Below are 19,759 nucleotides of genomic sequence, written 5' to 3'. Positions count from 1 at the left end.
ACAACCACCCAGCTTCCAAATTCCAGCTCCTTGGGGATGCAAAAACCTGGAAGCTCCTAAACAAGGACTAACTTTTACCTGGTAACAGGTAAAAATGATAAGGAATTCTTAATACAACACGTTTTTGTAGATACACACCAAGCACAGAATGGTCTTTTGGAAAAACTGATTGAATTGTTTTGGAAAAAATCATGGAAAGTAATTGCCAGTGCTTGTAAGATTTAATAAACATTTAATGAAAGGAAAACATTTGTTTTTTAACAATCTGAATGTTTAAACTTTCTAAAGGTAAGCTGATGTACTTAACTATCAGAAATAATTGTGTATTCTCAGGAGCTGGTTTTAATGAGGAGAGTTGGAGTTTGGGATTTGCCATGCAACCCTCACTGGTCTGCCATCCCCCTTGTGCTGCTGGAACTCGAGGGCTTGTCTCCTTGCAAACAGCCTTGCCCAGAGAGCTCCCTCAGGTGTTTTCCTCTCAGAAGGCAGCAGGTGGCTGCAGCCCTGCACTCCAGAGCTGCTGTCCTGCCCAGCCAGGGGGATTTGCCCAAAAGAAGGTTCATAAGCCCCAAAGGAAATTTTTACCCTGCCCTCAGCAGTGTCCCTGCAGCTCTGGCCTGCCTGTGTCGGGCTGCCTGCTCTGGATTTGGCACCTGAAGTGTGGAGCCCCTGGTGCAAATTCTCCACAGCTTCTGAGGAGATGAATATTTTTTTCTGCCTAGAGAGGTCTTTGCTTGGAATTGCACCTTCACTCCTGGCTTTCTTCTTTTGCTGCTCATATGGATTTTTCTCTTCTTTTTCAACTTCTTCCACTGCCTCTCCCTCTTGATTGTTTTTTACTCTGTCACTTTGAGGATTTTTTTCAGATTTCATCAGACTTTTTAACTCCTGTTCGAGAAACTCTGTCTCTTTTTCCATTTCTTTAATGAATTCTGAAAAATTGCGTTCCTTCATCAGTAGTTTGCCACCTGAAATATTGTGGGGTTTAAGAACATGAGGAGTTATGAAGCTTTAAAAAGAGCAAGTATCACATCCTTATTTCACTGCTTCAGTTCTTATTATTGATGGTATTTCAAATACCATCTATAATAAATACAACAGCATGGGGCAAGATTTTAACAACATAATTTTGCCACTGAATCCCGGTTAATATCTTTATTTTTACTTTTTTCATGATGTTGAATTTAGTTAAATGGATTTAGCTGCCATTATGTACAGTAATGGCTAAATACAGTGCCAGAAAAGTCATGCACAGTGCAACAAAGAAACCAGGTGAGATCTGAACTCTTAATTGTCACTTTCTGGCTTTTAAGTGGAACATAGAGATATGCAGGGTTTCCTTTCCCTTAATTCACAACAGAGTTACTTCTGTGGAGTGGAATATATAGCAGCTCTCTCTGGAAATGAGGGGGCTCCACTTTTCAGTAGGAAAAGGAATGTGTGTACAGAAATGTTATTTATCTGGGCAGGGGGCGACTTCTAATGGGTCCTGTGCCCTGCTGAAGCTCACAGAATACCCTCAAAATGAGACATAATCCAAGCTTAAAGGAGAAATAAGAAGTTGTAGGAATTAAAAAAAGAAAAGTGAGCCTTCAATAAAAGTGTACTATCCATGAGAGAAACCTGGATTTCACAGATTTTTCAGAAGTTCACGGGGAGCATTGTAAGACCTGTGTTTTCTGTCAGTTTTAAAAGGGCATTTTAAAGACAAATGCTGACTTTGGTTATCTGAGGGGCTCTGGAAAGGCAGAGCACAAACCTCAGGAGTTAAGACATGCAGGGTTACAGGGATGTGACCTGGCATCACCTGTTCCACCCGGGTAAATGTGTGTCTCCTGCCATTTGTGACATGTTTAGAATGGTGGCATTCCTAAAAGGTGGCACTTTTCCTAAAAGCCTTAAAGGAAATAACAGGAATGTTTCTAGAAAGACAAACATGATTGAGGGAACAGCAGTGGCTTTTTCTTTCCTCTGTTCTATAAAATTTCTTCAGAATAAAGATGCTTACAGATGAGTCCCTTCCATGTAACTTTTCCATGAGAACACAATGGCTGAGATTTACATAAAATCTCTTTCCAGGGATCACTAATGAGGAGCTCAGCCCTCGCAGTCCTTTTCCTTTTCCAGCCATGGAAATACAGTCACATCAATGATGAAGATTCCCAGCTACCATTTTGAGATCAGAGTTTGATTAGTGTGGATTAAAATTGTTATTTTAGACAGAACACTGAATTTTTACCACCCTGGCCAAGAAATGCTTCCGGAAGAGCAGCAGGGTGGAGATGCCACATTCTGCAGAGCAGTTCTGCTGTCAGTGCAGCACCACCAGCAGCTGTAATCACCAACCCAGATGATTCTGGGATTTCAGTGACACTTCATTCATCATTTGGAACTAGTTCCTGTCAGCCAGCTGCCAGTGAAGGGCTGTCAGAACCACATAAATTACCAGGACTTCTGGTGATTTGCAAAGATCAGGTGGATTTCTGAGAGAAACATTAAACCTACCTCTGTGGGTCCTGCTAGAAACTTCTGGCATTGGCACCTTCTTGGTTGCTTGCTTTTCTTTTCTACCCTGGGCATCTGAGCACACTTCCTTTGCTTTACCTTCTCTACTCTTATCTCCTCTTTTCTCCTACAATTGGCAATTAAAGGTAAAATAACGATGGAATGATTGTTTAGTGACTTTTAAAAGAACACAATCAGTGCAATACTTAGAAAAAGATTGGTAATTTCTATTACCATTTCTATGTTACATTCTTATTTTGCATCACAGCATTATTTCTGTACTGTTATCACACTCATGCAAAATCCACATCCAAATTGATGGATCAGGCTATCCAGGTATATTACTGCAACTTAGGGAATAAGATACACCTTAGCTGAGAGTTTAAACAGGGCACTGGATTTGGATCCAGATCTTTCCCACCTTTTTCAGCTGTATTGGATGTTTTTCTGTTTCCTGGTGCTGAGACAGCAGCAGTTCTCTAAAAGTCTCTTTATCTACTTGTGCTGATCTGTCTACTCTCAGACCTGTTGAATAGGACAAGCATTAGCAATACAGTAATTTCTGGAATTAGGTTTTTGATATAAATAAAAGATGTCTCTGGCAACTGACAATACTGGTATGTGACCAAAAATTTAATAATTTTTTAAAATGCATATCTTTAAAAAATAAATAATTTGTTCTGATGAATCTATAAATGCTGAAACTGAACACAAACCTGAATTTCTGATCTTTTTCATCTGTACATCAGTGCATCCTAAACATACTTATACACATAAACATATAAAAAAATACACTATAAATTCCAGGTCAGATAGAACATATCAAGTCAGACAAGTGTGTCTATGCCCCAGAACCCACATGGGCTTAATTTTTGGTTCCATTTTAGTGTAAATTTGAGACGTCTGCTATGAAGCCTCAGAGTTCAGCTTCCTAAATTTGGATCTTTATGGAACCCAGCTCATGGGAAATGCTCAACACTGTTTGAAATATCAGTGGTATTTGGAAGAGATTCCATGGGATGATTGAATGAGATGTTCACAGAAATATGGATATGAGATGGAGAAGATGAGTATATTGTTCCTTTATTTTTGGAATAATTTTGACACGAGTACAGCAGCTGAGAAAGTTGCTACCACACAGCAGCAAAAATGTGGATCTTACCCACATTCCACATTCACCCTTATTCCCAGTTTTGAGCTCAGAAATCAAAGGACAAAAAGCATAAAAACGGTGCCCTCCAGGTGTTGGCAGCCGGGCGGTGAAAGGGACGCTGGTGGCGAGCCTGGGATGACTCCGATGGTGCGGGAGGAATTGGTTTGGTCCCCCCAGCTGCTCCAGGAGCAGGGATTATCATCCAGGGATGAGCGGGGCGTTCCCCGGGATCGGGACTAGGGGGCGCTGCCCCCCCAGGTGAGCCCCTGCCCGGCCGGAGCTCCGGCAATCCAGGGCTCCATCCCATAAATCCATCGCAATTCCATGCACAGAGATTTGGGACCACCGAAGGAAGCCTCCCTCCAGACATTCGTCAGCAGCGGGAAAAAAAAAAACACAGCTCCAAATTTCGGGTTTAGTTTCCTTCTGGCTAAAGAAATTTCTGTGAACATCAGCTAGAAAATAATGACCTGAAGATGCAAATCTTTAGAAATTTGCTAAAGGAAAATTCAAGTCAATAATGAAAAGGAAAACAAATCGTCAGCAATTACAGCTCTGGGTTTCCAAATACATTAAGTGGCAGAGAATTAAACTTTTTTCTAAAAATTCCAAAAGATCGGGCAACTTTGTTTGCAAGCTTTCCATTACAAAATATCATGTCTGTCTCCAACTAAGCTCCCTTATCTTGTTTAAAGGAAAGAAGAATTTAAATTATAACAATGGTTTAAGTACCATAATTGAATAGCAATATTCAATTTCCATTGAATACAAAGCCATATGTGAGTAAAATAAAAATAATAAATTGTAGTTATGTGGCGTAACTAAAATAGAAATTCAGAGTTTCATAAAAAAAAACGTGTCTGACTTGGGATGAGAACCAGGAATATGTGCTTTTCTTAATTTTACACCTTGAATTACCAATCTTTTCCCTGTATTTCACTGGTGGTTAAGGCAGAATGTGCAAAGGAAATGAAGAGTAAAGAAATAAGCAACTGAGTGTGATAAGATTTTGTATTTCTGCCATGATTTGAGGAATTCTGTGGGGGGCATTTCCAGCAGACAGGTTTGCTCGGTGCTCTTTGGTACCCAGAGGAAGGAAGTCCTGATTTCTGCTTCACTTTAGGAGCAGCAATATCTGATCAGTGTTTTCAAGAGGTGCTCCAGCCAGGGAAGTTTGTGTTTAAATCATTCCATCCCAATTTCTGGGGGTAGTGGAGGCAAACTGGGGCATCTCAGACAGCTCTGGTCGGTTTTAATCAGCTGAATCCCACACCAGCAGCTGTCCTTGGAATGCTGGATAGCCAAGACTGCAAGGAATAAATATTTCTCCCTAATATCTATGAGCATCCATGTAAAAGAAATATTCTTTACTAAAGAGCTCTTTCTTCCTTAGTAGAACTTAATTTATATTGTTATTTTTCTATCATTCAAGCCTTTAAACTTCCTAAACCTTTTCACCTTTTCAGCACATACAAAAGCACTACTTTGGCATTTAATTTGGAATAAACTTCCCAGTTCTAAAACAATGGAAGTGTCACTTAACTAGACAAGAAAAGAAGATGATTACAGACATACTTTGGTCACTTCTGTCCCTCAGGGCTTTTGGCATCCGATTTGCATAAATATTCTGTACATAAAGTTGTCGATCTTTTTCCTAAGAAGAAATAAACATTACTAAGTTTCTAATATGCATTAGAAATTACTTTTTACCCACTTAATTTTCCCATGCTGGGTGAAACCATCAGGGATTTCACCTTTTGCCAGACCACGTGGTGGCTTTGTCGTTTACATTTTTCCAGACAAAGTATTTTTTGCCTTTACTTCCTCTTTTTTGTTGATTTTTAAAAAATTAATTTACTCAGTGCCTTTGTCATACACTCAGCTGGTTCACAGCCTGTTGCTCTGGTGGTGGCAGGAACTCCAGGGGCACATTTTGACATTTATTTAGCAAGATTCCTCTTTCCTTAATGAAATCTTCCTCAAACACAGAATATAGATCTCATTAACACTCTCACCACTCCAGTTTTCAGTGGGAAAAAAGAGGAGCTTCATTTATTTGGGAAAAATTATAATTTATCCTGGAAGTGGAATGGCCTGAAATAAGACAGGTGCCTAAAACCATGAATTTGTAAGGATAAACTCTGTTCTGGCACAGAAATAAGGTTGAGAAGCATGTCTGGTCTTTGTGGTAAATCAATAGAAGATTTTGTTCATCTAAATACAAAATTCAGAGACCTGGACACACAGAAAACTGTGTGGAAAAGAGATGAAACAGAACTGTTTTAGAGAAGTGTTAAGGTGAGACCTGTACTTTGGAATAATTTGCATTTTGGGACAGTTTTATATTAGTGTTCCTGAGGTTATTATGGTTCCCATCTCCCAGATCTGCACATCCAGGAGGAGATCAGACTCTGACAGGGAAAAAGCACTGCCAAGGACCAGGAGGAAACTTCTGCACAGGGAAGAGGGATAAACAACATCCCTGTGCAGAAATCCCAACCTCCATGAATGCTCAGGAATTGCCTGTCCTGCCCTTCACAACATCAGGGAAAACTCCCCTTAACAACATCTTCCACAGATATTTGATTCCATCTAGGACGTGAACTGTACACACAGAAATGTATAAGGAAGTGTATTTTAACTGTGTTGCAAACACAATTTTGAAAAAGCCACAAGGGATTCCAGGTTTTCTGGAATGTGTAATGGTTTTCCTCATTATAATTCATATGACATCCCATGCCTGGCAGTTTGGGCTTTAAATCAATTTAGTTTTCCTGTAAGTTTGATTTACAAGCATACAAGAAGTGCTGAACTGGATCTATTTATCCCAAAACCATTTGTCTAAAAACCAAACTTGGAATTTGAGCAAACTTTTGAAACATTTCCACGAGTCTTTTTGTTAAACTCTAGTTTTGCAGGTTGTCTCATTTTGATTTGTTTCTGTGGGAGAGCTCATTTAAAATAAGTAGATGAATATATCTGACCCCAATCTGGCAAAATGGTAACACATTGGTGTGGACTGTGGTTCCATTTCTGATGCATTAATCTCTGTTTCAATTCATTATTGAAAGGCTTCTAACAAACAGACCCCACAATGATGCCAGAATTTGACATTTTTGGCTTTTTTAGTGGATTATAGACTCAAGCAGGAAACCAAATTCCATTAGTAAATATTGTAAAAGAAGAAAAAGGAATAGGTAACATTAAATACCTGAATTTTCCTGTAGCGACAGAAACCTGGATAAAATCAAGAATACCTTAATTTTTTGGTGAATGATGTTAATTTCCATTAGCAAGTTCTTTGTAGTCATTGTAGCTTCCAGGAGTTTTTTACTTTCACTTGCCAGCTGACGACTAAAGGTGCTGTTGTTCAGCTTCAGCTGCATTTCCAGACTCTTAAAAAATTGACAGATTTTACCATATGGATGTACTCGGTGTGACAGTTGGAAAATTTCAGTTTCTGACAGTTTTAAAATCTAAGTGTGCTAATACAAGGAAATTTAAGCTCGTAATTATATATAATAACAGTTATTATCTTCTAATTATAGTAATATAAATAATATTATAAATTATGTTGTAAACAATGCATGAAACTATACTGAAGTATCTGAAAAATTAATTTCAAAGTAAGGAAAAAATGGTTTAAAACCTATTTTTGCTAAACAAATGAAAAGGTTTTGGCATTCCATCATAAAAATAAGGGCATACATTACCTTTCTGATGGATTAATTAATACAACCATCTTTGAGAAATGTTAAGGCTTTCTATTCACAGTGACCTATGAAGTGTGGCAGAATAAAGAGGTTTAGAGTAAATGAAAATTTGGTGATTTATTGGGTTCTTTATGTTCAGAACCCAGGGCCATGCACTGAAATTCCAGTTCCTGAAAGTATTGGGTGGACACCCAACCCTGTGTGCTTTTTATAGCTGCTTACTCCTGGAAACAGAAAGTTTTTAAAAGGGGGTTTGAATTCAGCTGTTCGTATTTACAGTATCTCTTAAGATTTCCTGCCTCTTTATTTAATTTTATGCATAATAGACCCCAGAGGAAATAGAAATGGATTCCTGGAGGACAATGGAAATTTCATTCTTCCCGTTTTGTAGTAAAAATGGTGTTCCTATCCCTTTTGTGCCGGGGTCAGTGAGAGTAAAGAAACATGAGATATTAAAAGGAGAGGAATTATCTGCTCTTGAACTTTCTTACACTCAGGAGAGCTCTGGATCAAACAGCATCCAGTGTTACAGGATTATATCAGGATCATTCATGTGATAAGAACTAGCCAAAATTTTTCCATTATTCCTGCACTGAAATTTCTCCTGCTCGATGATCCTTGTGATTCCCTCCCAGTTTAGGATACTCTACGCCCCTACATTTCACAAATACAATAACTTGCAGGCATTACCTGTATCCTCTCATCCTTTGCTTCCAATGTTTTGTTCAGGACTGCCAGCCTGTGGTTAAGTTCCTCCCTCTCTGCCAGAGCTTTATCTTCTGACAGCACAACCAAGGTCTTCAGATCACTTTCAGTTCTCCTCAGCTCTGCTTCAACTCTTTTGAGCTCCCTGGCTGTGTTTTTCTCGGCCTCCTGGGACATTTTCAGGAGTGTCCTGAGGTCTCTCATGTCGTTCCTGTGTCCTGCCAGCAGCTCCTGCAGGTGGCTCTCGGCGCTGCTGTACCTGTCGATGGCCCTGCCCTGCCGGCGGTTCAGCTCTCTCAGAGCCTGGTTCTCCAAGCTCGACGCCTCCACTCTCCTCTGCAAGTCGAATTTTTCGTTCTTCAGCTCTTTGATTTTGTGCAGCCTGGCTGAGGATATTCGCTGGGCCGTGGCGTTTTTGTCCTGGTAAACCACGCCGCTGTGCAGGGTTAAAAAGGAGGAGTTCAAATAGGAGGGTTTTGCTGCTGGCCATTTCTTCCCTCCTGCATTGGGATCACAGTAAATCGGCATTGAGAGACAGAAATTAGTTGAGATTAATCAATCACTGAGTTATTTTCTGCTCACATAAACTCCTACTACTAATCAATTACTACTCCTAAACTGCTCATCCAATTGCAGATTTGTGGTTTCTTCACAAAATGCCCCAAAACTCTGATGTTCAATGGGCAGCCTGGTCTAGGAGAAGGTTCCCTGCCCATGGCAGGGGGTGGAACGAGATGATCTTTAAGGTCTCTTCCAACATAAACTATTCTAGGATTGTGTGATTCAAATAATTCACAGAAAAATGCATTAAATATTTTATATCTCTGTGTCTTTCTGTGGCTGCAGGAGACCACAGCTAGCATCCAATGGAGATAAATGGAAATAAATCAGTGGAAATCCATTTTCAACCCATTTTCAATGGAAATCAGTTTGCTTCCTGTAAATCATGCACTTCACTAATGTAGCCACAATCTGATGAACCAAATACAACGAATGAGAAGCTACACCTTGAATAGGCTCATGTTAAAAAAAAAAAAAAAGGCAAAAAACCAACCAAAAACAACAGAGCATTTTACAGGTCTGCAAGGACTCAAAAACCAGCATGCTCCCAACAGCACATGGTTAAAATCCCTGCAGCTGGGATTTCCAACCAGATTTCTACAGCTTTCCAGTCAGCTTTGAATTAAATTACATTTTAAAACCTAAAATGCTCATTGCATAGAACAGGTGTTCTGTTGTCTGCATGATTTCTAAACGGCAATTAAAATATATATTAATGGGCTACTTCTCAGTGTGCTGCTGCCATTTGCCTCTCCTCAAGGCCAGGATTCTGGCTGAATTACTCTCACTTTCTTTTCCTGAAGCAGGATTTAATTTAAAAATAGTCAAGACTGTAAATCTGAGTGTATTTTCCTTTTTCAGGCATATATTCAGTTTCACTACAGCTCTCATGGCATTTCAGGCAGTATTTTGCTAAAAAGTTTATTATAATTTATAGATCACCTCATATTTTATGGATAAAACAGGTGAGGTTCTGACTTTAAAAAACACCAGAATAAAAGGACAGATCTTTCCAAGAATTTCTGTTGAATCCAATATTTTCTGTAACACAATTCCACTGCAGGAAAACTGCAATATGACCACAAATATTGCCACACAAGTATTTGCAAAATTACATTATCTTACGATTTAATTTTGCCAGAATCAACTGAGGATGGGGAAAAAAGGGCAAATACATTTCTGCAAAAGCTGTCAGAAGTACTGTAAAGTGTATTTCATTTCCAATAGTCATGGACAAGCAAGAATAAACACTTTATCCAAATGATAAATAGCATCTACAAATATATACAATAAATTACCCACCACAGGTAGAGGGCAATAATGATTTTTGTGCTAACTAGATATAAAAAATGTTATTATATTTTCTGGTCTGCTGCTTTCATGCCAGTATAATTTCTTGACAGCAGCATATAATAACAGAGATTATAATGGAGACAATCAGTGGTTCTTCTGTTTTGTTTTGGTTTTTTTGATTGATTTCCATCTTGTAGCTTTAATAAATCAAAATGAAATTTTGAAGCTCAGCAGGAAAATGGTTGCTGTTTTTCCACTCATTTTTGTGATGTGGCCTGGTAGGATTTAAGGATTTAAGAAAAGATGGGTCTAGATGGGAAAAGATGCAGACATGTAGAGATTCCTCACTGTTAACAGTGGCATAAATTCCATGTACATTTACATCTTTGTTCTCTATGCTCTTTCCATTGAGGCACAAATTCATTTCACAGGACACACCATGACCCAGCTGGCCACAAAATGGCTGTTTTCTGCTCAAAACCGACACTTTTGTGCATTATTTTTTCCCATTTTCTTTATGAAAGGATTTTTCAGACTCTCCAGGTGATGCATGGTCAGAAACCAAAATGTGGCAGAGCCATTTTCAGGTCCTTGGGTTCAAGCTGAGGAATGAGGATTTCCAAGGGGCTCCCACATCCCAGGTGATTCTCCCTTTGGATCACTGAGTATTGTGGGATAACACAGCAGGGAATCTCTCTCTCTCTCTCTCTTCCCTCCCCTTACTGATGTTTCAAACAGAATTTATTATATTCTTTCACTGAAAACCTGTTGTCTCTGTCTTGCTAATTTTGGAAAAAAAAAAAAAAGCCAAAGAAAGGGAACAATGATATTTCTTAAGGGAATCTCATACTACCAGAAAATAAATTTACCTTTTTTATCACCTTGGGCATAGAGATACTGTCCACATTTCCTTCTTTCCTTTCTTGTCTTGTCCTTTTTCTGTGTTTCCTTCTCTTCAGTTCCTGTTTCTAAAGGTTTGCCTCCTCTGAGCTTTTCAGGCTCAGCCACTGACAAAGCTCTTGGAATCATCTGGAATGAATGTTCTCTTGTGTCTTCTTTAAAAGGTCACCACTGTACCTGGGATTTCAGAGTACTTCATGTCATAAAAATATCAATGATCACATTTTTCAAGTATTAGACAGCAAATCAGATCACAAAATTAATTAATCCCTTAAAACAGCACAAAAACCACCTTAGCTGCCATATTAACACTCAGCAGAGGGTAGAGAACCTAAAAATATTTTAGAATGCTTGCAAAAAGCATTCTTAGCATATTTAGCATAAAAAAAATAATTTAAGTAATTTTCTAGACCTTTCTGAATAACTGTTAAGCTTTTTTTTTTTTTTTCCTTTTTTCTCCCTATTTTTTTCCTTTATTTCCTTGCCGAGGCTACTGGGAAGTGCAAGAACAGAGCAGTTTATTCTCCTGGCAGAATTATTTAAACAATGTAATTCTGGTAAAAAATATTTCTTGGGATATGGCTTGATACCCATTCCATTTTCTTATTATCATGTTCCAATCCACTTCAGGTGAGGAGAGGCAAGCTTTGCCTTGAGCCACAATTGTGGAAAGGAATTAGGTTCTAAACACACCCAAATGTGAGATTAAAACACAAAAGAGGCTAAATGTTGGCCCCCAAAGAGATAATTCAACTTTTATTTTTTGCATAAAAGAGGAAGAAAACAGAAAAGTAGGAAAATATTTGCTAATAGAGGGTTTTGAGAGTGACAATGTCACATTCACCTCATAGTGACAAGAGGGCCACGGAGAAATTCATCTTTGCTCCCTTAATATTCATTTATAAACGAAGAATCTTACATTGTAGAAGGATAAATTTTATATTCTGGGGGTCTAAAAGGAGCATGGCAACTGTGGAAAGGAAATTAGAGGGAGGTTAAAATGGTATTTTAGTTCACATGGATTTTAACACGTCCCCTTCGCTAACAAAATATGAAACCATTTTCTTAGAACCTTCTAACTCCTTTGTTGGCTTTTTTGCTTTGTGCTGGCATTTCATTTTTAATTAAATTTCTTAAAGGGGAGAGGGAAATCACACAGCTCCCAAAGAAAATTTTTAAAAAAAGCAATTCAAGATTGCACAGAACATTTTAGGCTGAAGCAAAACAGTTTCATTGCTCTTAATTCCTTTGCATGAACAATTTTTCCTTGTGGAATACTGAGGAATGCCACAGTCCTGCTAAATCTGAGGCAGTGCAATAACCCACAAGAGATGAGAAATCATATTTTGAGCATTAGGCAAAGCCCAGGTTGGTTCACAGATCTGTATTTGTGTTAAAATTTGATTTGGCACTGCCAACACGTTCTAGGCAAATTGTCTTCAAAGCAAATTACCTAAAATTAAACTTAAAACTACTGCTTTAATTTGTTTTGAGGAGAAGTGTGGCCTGATTCTGCTCATCCAGAGCAGGTGTTGAGAAGTAAATAAAATAGAAAAGGAGAAGACAGGAAAACCGAAGGTGAAGCAGAAGAAAGAGAAATATGAAATTAAAGATACCGCAATAGAATTTAAAAGGCAAAGGCTGGAATGGACAAACTCCAGGAGAATTTATGTTGAAAAGGTACAGGAATTAATTAATTTTTTTTTAAGGGCCAAATTCCTGTGTCGGAGATGAAAATGTCCTGGCACTCCACCAGTGTCCACCTGGACACACAACCCCACACCCAGCCAGCCCCATGTCCTGGCACCCCATTAATGTCCTATAACCCCACACCCAGCCCAGTGTCCTGGCACCCCATTAGTGTCCCATAACCCCACACCCAGCCCAGTGTCCTGGCACCCCATTAGTGTCCTATAACCCCACACCCAGCCCAGTGTCCTGGCATCTCCCTCCGTGTCCCATAACCCCACACCCAGCCCCATGTCCTGGCACCCCATTAGTGTCCCATAACCCCACACCCAGCCCAGTGTCCTGGCACCCCATCAATGTCCCATAACCCCACACCCAGCCCCATGTCCTGGCCTCTCTCCCAGTGTCCCACAGCCTCACACCCAGCCCCATATCCTGGATCTCCCTCCGTGTCCCATAACCCCACACCCAGCCCCATATCCTGGATCTCCCTCCGTGTCCCATAACCCCACACCCAGCCCCATGTCCTCCCCTCACCCTGCTCTGTTCCCCCTGTTGTGCTGGCACAGGTGAAGGATCCCACCTTGTCCCGTGTCCTCTCTAGGAATCTCTCCCCACTTCCACCCCAATGTGTGCTGTCCCCTCACGGCCTCACCAGCCGCCATCGTCGGCCTCTGTCCCTGCTCCTGTGGGAAATGGCGGCAGCACCTTTGGAGCAGGGTCTCACCTTTTCCCTCCCTCTTCCCTCACCCCAGACCCTACAGAGGAGCCTGTGTGTGTATTTCCACCCTCATATTTCAGTACCACAGTGGGGTTTTAATGGGAATTTGATGTTGTGGGTCCCGCTGTGCCCTGCCCATGGAGGTGCCTCACGGCCTGGACGTGCCCTCAGAGCACACAGGCCGGACCCAACAAGCTCCAAAGTCAGGGTTAAAGTCAACATTCTTACATTGAAAAAGGAGAAAAATCCCTTCAAAATGAAGCCATGGTTTCCTTGGAGGCTGCACACAATGGGAGCCAAGACCCAAATTCCTCAGGAGTGGAGTTTCCATGCGCAGCTCAGCGTTTCGGGTGTGAAGCCAAGCAGGAGCCAGAGCTCATTGGGAATTCTGTCCCAGAATCTGACCATGGATGTTTGGTGGTGCAAATATTTACTGCTTTGAGGACATGGTGTGACTCCTGTGGATGGTGCTGTGCAAGACCAGGAGTTGGACTCAAAGATCCTTGTAGGTCCCTTCCTGCTCAGCTTATTCTGTGATTCTCTGATGAATTATTAACATCATTATCACAAGGCTGAGCAGTATGTGGTGAAGCCCAGGATTATTTCATCCTTTGGTTGTAATTCTTAAGGGCACAGAAAACCAAATAATTTGGAAATATTCTATTCCAAATGGCCAGTCATTTCCCAGGCTATACTCACATATAAAATCTCCTGAGAAACAAGCATGTGTAAATAACTTCAGGCAATAATTAATGTTTTCTCACTGGGGTTTTTCTTGTGGTTGTTGCTCTTTTTCAGGGAAATACTCTGAAAACACTGCTTCTAATAAGCTTGTTGCTGGACCTCCTGTTACTTCTCAAAAGTAAAAAAGAGGTGACAGATGGTGAGCCACAGTAAACTACCCATACTGTTATTTTTAGTTTTCAGTGCAGTTTTTCAGGATCTTGATTCCATACATGGAGAACTGCATTTCCAGCTTTGCATACTGCATACAGACAAAAAAACTTCCTTTCAACAGCATTTTTACTCTTTTTTACTATGTAATAGTGTATTTAGTCCTATCTAATAAATTCTGGAAATGAAGTGTTATCCATTTTAAGCGTTTTCAGGATCAGACATTAATATATTCAATCTTAACATGTGAAACATGTTTTTCTAAAACCTAGTCCAGTTTCACCTCTGGCACAGTATCAGCTTTACTGAGCTCATGTTGCTCACAGCAGAAACAGACTTGGCCCTTAAAATTTGAAAATAATCTGTGACCATTTAACATTCTTCAAATACCTCTCATGCCCAGAGATGATCTTTAGCAAGTATGTGCAGGCAGGCACTGAATTGTGGCGATCTCTGGGGTTAAAGGCAATAGCCAGATGGAAGAAAAGAGCATCCTGGATAACACAGGAGAATGGGAATAATTTTTGCTGAGTATTCTTGAGTATTCTTGATCTCTTCCTATGCCTTGTGCCCTGGAAATTTTCAGTGGTGATGCGAAAAGGAGGAGAAAATGCAACAATAGGTTCTGGTACATCGAGCCAGGCAAATCGGAATCAGGCAGTGTCCTGACACACATTTATGTCAGGAAAATCCCTGAGCCCTGCAAATCTGAATTCTTTAAAGCCGAGAGCGTTCCTAACCAAGGCTTATTTCAATATTATCTCTACTATAATTACTGCTGCATCCATGCTCCCCTCCCTTCCCCGTTTATAACTTCAGATTTCCAGCTACAACTCCAACTCCAAAGCCTTGTAGTGTTCTGGGACAGCTCTTCCCTTCAGGATGGAGCTGTGACAGAGCCCATGGAACCCGACAGCTTTGGGATTGCCCCCAGCACGAAGCTGCCAGCTCCCCGTCCCTTATCCCTTCTCAGCTGTCCCTTCCCCCTCTCCCAAATATTTCTCCAGCCCTGTCTCATTGGTGCACTACTCTCCCTTGCCTTTTTTGGGCTGCCACCCTGTCAATCTAATGCAATAAGGCCAGGGGCAGGTGCAAACCCTTTGCTCTGGCTCCTCTTACTGACCAATCCTCGTCCCAAAATACTCGAAGAGCCAATGGAGTGGGAAATCCCGGGACCCCGGGCAGAGGGAGAGAGGGCAAAGCTGTAAAGGATTTCTGGGGGGAGGGGGCATCCATTTAGGACCCGGCTTAGCCCAGGAGTGCGGAACACTCGGATTGCTCCGGGGATCGTGGTGACTCGTGGGTGGCAGAGCTGCTCTGCTGATTCGCTGCCAGCATGGTGATCAAAGTCTTTGTGGCCACATCTTCGGGGTCTACAGCGGTAGGTGACTCCTTTAACATCCTCTTACCGCTGGATTAGGGTGGGCAATTAGCCTAGGGGATGCCAGGAAAGAGCTTGCACATGACAAAAAACCCACTGCAATTCTTAGCAGGAATAAACCTTAGTTTTATTCTGCCCCGATCACCTTCTTCTTGAAAGTTGCTCAAAGTGTAGAGAATTCCTGTCAGTGCAGGCTGGCTTGCCTGCGAATTTTTACCACAGTTACACTAACATCTAAGTTATCTGTCATTTCATAGATTTACTGCTGTTTGAGAAATTATTTGCAATATGTATACACTGAGGAAAGAAACAGTGGGTATTGTATTTGTGCAAAAGCGCTGCCAGACTGTTTACAGAAGAAAATTAAGTACTTGTTTTTAAAAGAGACCTTAGGACACTGCTCCTGCGAAGGGGGAACTCGGTCTAAGAAAGAACCTGGAGCTGGATAAAGTTAGGCAGAAAAGCTTTCCCAAGCTCCTTCCATTTCCTGGGCTTTGGGAAGTTTTTTGTTTTCTTTTTAGTTCGAGGTTTTTTTGTGGGGTTGTTTTGGTTTTTTTTTTCTTTGGTAGTTTATTTGTGTTTTTTTGGCAGGGGTTAATTTTTTGTTTGTGCTTTTGAGTTTGTTTATTTGTTTTTTTGGTGTTTGTTTTTTTGTTGTTGGTTTTGGGTTTTTTCCCCCCCATTCTGGTGTGTGTGTCTGTTGAAATGCTATACTGATGATTTTCAGCATTGAGATCTACCGCTGTAGCTGTCAGCAGAGAGTATCAGCTGAAGGGAAGGGCATGTGAATAGTAGGGAGGTTGGAAGTCCGTGGGAGGTGGGAGCCGGGAAAGGACTGTTTCCTTTTATATCCAGTTCCCAGATGAGCTCAGATTTCAGTTTTCCTCTGGCACTCCCTCCCAGTGACACGGCTAAACGAGCTGGCTGGTGTTTGCACAGAGCTGTAACTACATCTCTATCTCCCTGACACCAGCTCCATTTCTTTAAGAAGATTCCAGAGTGGAAAAGCTCCAAAAAACACCCCCCATTTATGGGACCATCCCCGGTGGGAAATGAAGCAGGGGTCCTTCACTAAAGTTCCAGTTGGAATCCTGCTGAGGAAGCTGGCAGTTCTCTCATCAGTCTGTTCCTAAGCCTTATATTCTAAAATTACTATTGATGTTTAGCTTTTTTAATAGTAAACTTCAGATACAAGGGGTTAAAAAACAGAAGAAGAAGTTGGGAACTTCAGGTTTGGTAGTTTTATTTGTAATAAAACATTCATTCCTCAAGTAGCTTTATAAATTGCCATATCCTGTGCCTGGGCACTCTTCTTGTTCCTGTTTGGACTGTTTTGATCAGGAAACTTCAAAAGAAAATTATGGGATCTTCACAGGGCAATATTCCTCTGTATTTGCTCCTTTCTGGTGTGCTGGATGTGTGTACATCTGTAGCAATCTCAGCATGGGTTCAGATTACTGATCCTGAATTGCAGTGCCAAGTACACCTGGAGTAGGTTTCCACATTTTCCAATTAACATGGATGGAAGGTATCCTTTCAATGAACCTTTAATGAGTTCTAGTATATATAAAATAAAATTCGCTCACACAGGGAGTTAGCACAAACCTCAATATATCACTAAAATCCTATTAAATAGGAATTTTGTATCAAGTACGTACAGCTTTTCCTGAAGAGAATTAATTTAATCCCTAAACAGTTTAAATTGGAAGTTTAAGTTATCCTATTATCACTGGTGATATCTTCAGCTTTGGTGGCTGACCCCATCAAATGCATAGTGTTGATTCTGAATTCAATATAAGATGGGCCCAGCCTCTGGTGTAAATCAGCAGAGGATCACTGGCAAAGAATGAAAAAGTCTCTATTTTATGTACTGACCATGGTCACCCTACTGACCTCAAGTGGTTTTCATGTTAATAAATAGTACAGGTGAGTGCAGTGAACCCAATGACATTCTGGTGCTCTGGATCAGATGCTGGAATGTTATAATTCACTGTGGCTCTGGAGCAAATCTGCAGTCTGTATTTTTTCCCCTTGATGCTTCAGAAATTTATTTTAAATATCTCCAGCTTTATTATCTTTCTGCTCCAGATTTAGCTGATATTGAAATATTCATTAAGGCAGGCAGAAGTGGAGACACTTATTTATAGCACTAAAAAGCACTAAATGCTTGGCTTGGAGTAAACAAAACAAAAAAAAATGTTGCTAGTCACAGAGGTGTTTAGGATTTGGTGATATCCTGCAAGATTATAAATTCTGGGAGAAAGAGAATTCATGTCTTGCACAGAGGAAGTGTTACAGTTCCTGCTGCTCATGGCTATGGCACCTCTAAAATCCTTTTATTTCCAGTGGTTTCAGTGACATTTTATGAACTTGGCCCCCTTCGAATCGGTGTCAAAAGCAGCATAACCAGCAGGGCAAGGGAGGGGATTGTGCCCCTGTGCCCCTCTGCTCAGGTGTGACCCCACCTGCAGAGCTGCCCCAGCCCTGTCCCAGCTTGGGGAGGAGCTGGAGCTGCTGCAGAGAGCCCAGAGGAGGCAGCAGGATGAGCAGAGGGATGGAGCAGCTCTGCTGGGAGGAAAGGCTGGCACAGCTGGGATTGTTCAGCCTGGAGAGGAGAAGCTTTGGGCTGAGCTCAGGGTGGCCTTGCAGGGCCTGAAGGAGCTGCAGGAACCATGGAGAGAGACAATTGCCAAGGGATGGAGGGACAGCACCCAGGGAATGGAGGGACAGCACACAGGGAATTGCCTTAAGATGAAGGAGTAAAAAGTTAGATTAAATATTTATTCCTTCCTTATGAGGATGAGCAGGCCCTGGCACAAGTTTCCCAGGGAATCTGTGGCTGCTCCTGGATCCCTGGCAATGGAAGGTTGGATGGGACCACCCTGGGACAGTGGAAGGTGTCACTGCCCATGCAGGGGGTTGGAATGAGATGATCTTTAAGGTCTCTTCCAACACAAACCATTCTGTGATTCTATCATCCAACCTGGCTCTGAGCACTTCCAGGGATGTGAAGTCCACAACCTCTCTGGCAATTCCTGTACTCTAGCTAGGTAACGTTTATTTAAAACATATTTTTTTATTTTTTTAAGGGACTAGTAGCTAGAGATGGTGCAACTCAAGCTTTGCTGAAAGAAAAACTGACATTGCTGAAATAATATCCTGCTCATCACCACTTTCCGAGTAATCTATGCCCGAGTAATTTGAATTCTTCCCATGCCATCAGACACAAGGGAGGGCACAAACAAGCTCCTGCAGTCTCATCCATTCTAGGAGAGGCTTTGCATGTCCTCTGTGTTGTTACACCCTAAATTTCCCTCTGTGAGTGCTGCTTCCTGGAGAGATTCTTTTGGTTGCCCACTTAGTGCCACCCACAGCAAAGGTTTGCTTTGTGGTTTCACACTTGGTTGTGTCCCGAGTCTCTTGCTCTGCCTAAACCCCAGTAATGGTGAGCCCTAAGGCACAGCACATCATCTGTTTTGTTTATCTTGTTGTCATAGTCAGAAACTCCTTGCTTTTTCCTTAAGCAGCATAATTCCATGCTGCTTACTGCTTTACCTCAGCATTTTTTTCACACAATTTTTTGGTGCTGCCTGAGCCTCCTGTGCATTATGTACCTCAAGCTGAAGAGAAAATATTAAGCCAGGTTTAAAAGTTACAGCTTTCATAAGCAAGGGAGCACAGAATCCGTGGCTCCATTTCCATTATCTCCTCAGAGGCACCGTCTGTCTGGAGCAGCAGCTATTCCAGGAGCCCTATCTCCTGCAGTGCCTGTATCCAGAGGCACAGGCTGACCCTGCAATTGCAGCTGACAGCACTTGAGTGCCCTGCCCCTCAGAGCATGTGATGTTACTCCTGCTGCTGCCTCGTGCAGATTTTATTAACCGTTTATCCAAACGTTATCCTGCCACTTTCTCCAGTGAAATGTCCCTTGAGCAATCCTTTTTGCTGCCTGAATGTGTTCCACAAGTCACTCCGCAGCTAAATAGCCAGTAATGGGATTACTTCTATTCTTACTTTCTCTTTTTAAACAGAAATAAGCAGCTTTGAACTCTGTCAACTGCATGGCTTTTAACCACTTTGGATTAGTGTTTTTATTCAAAGTGATGCACTTTTTTTAGCTCACTACAAACCTCTGTTGTTGTCATAAAAACGTACAGCATTTTATGTTTCTTGTTTTTTATAAGCAAGCATATGTGTAGATAAATGCTTCTTTGTTTGTACAAGGAAATTTTATCCTTCCTCAT

At 41.1% G+C, this 19,759-nt stretch overlaps 1 protein-coding gene across 1 annotated transcript; it reads right to left on the bottom strand.

The window, feature by feature from the left end:
* Window positions 1-342: 342 nt before the first annotated feature.
* On the bottom strand, window positions 343-10,959 carry LCA5L (lebercilin LCA5 like). Its single transcript, XM_088159360.1, has 7 exons — window positions 10,812-10,959; window positions 8,062-8,576; window positions 6,916-7,053; window positions 5,234-5,312; window positions 2,927-3,030; window positions 2,506-2,632; window positions 343-968 (listed from the first exon to the last, which is right to left on the bottom strand). The coding sequence occupies exons 1-7, from the start codon at window positions 10,957-10,959 to the stop codon at window positions 343-345; spliced, it is 1,737 nt and encodes a 578-aa protein (XP_088015486.1).
* Window positions 10,960-19,759: the final 8,800 nt, after the last annotated feature.

This window comes from Sturnus vulgaris, chromosome 2 (genome assembly GCF_052056855.1).
Source record: "Sturnus vulgaris isolate bStuVul1 chromosome 2, bStuVul1.hap1, whole genome shotgun sequence".
NCBI lineage: Eukaryota > Metazoa > Chordata > Aves > Passeriformes > Sturnidae > Sturnus > Sturnus vulgaris.
Note: the sequence above shows the minus strand (reverse complement) of the source record. Positions and strands in the feature narration are given on the sequence as shown.

Excerpts from the sequence above, each read along its gene's own strand:
- LCA5L (XM_088159360.1), bottom strand. The coding sequence starts at position 10,959 with ATGATTCCAAGAGCTTTGTCAGTGGCTGAGCCTGAAAAGCTCAGAGGA. Across the intron at positions 3,031-5,233 it reads GAGGGACAGAAGTGACCAAA|GTCTGAGAGTAGACAGATCA; the intron begins GTATGTCTGTAA and ends CCTATTCAACAG. Across the intron at positions 2,633-2,926 it reads ATCCAATACAGCTGAAAAAG|GAGAAAAGAGGAGATAAGAG; the intron begins GTGGGAAAGATC and ends TGCCAATTGTAG.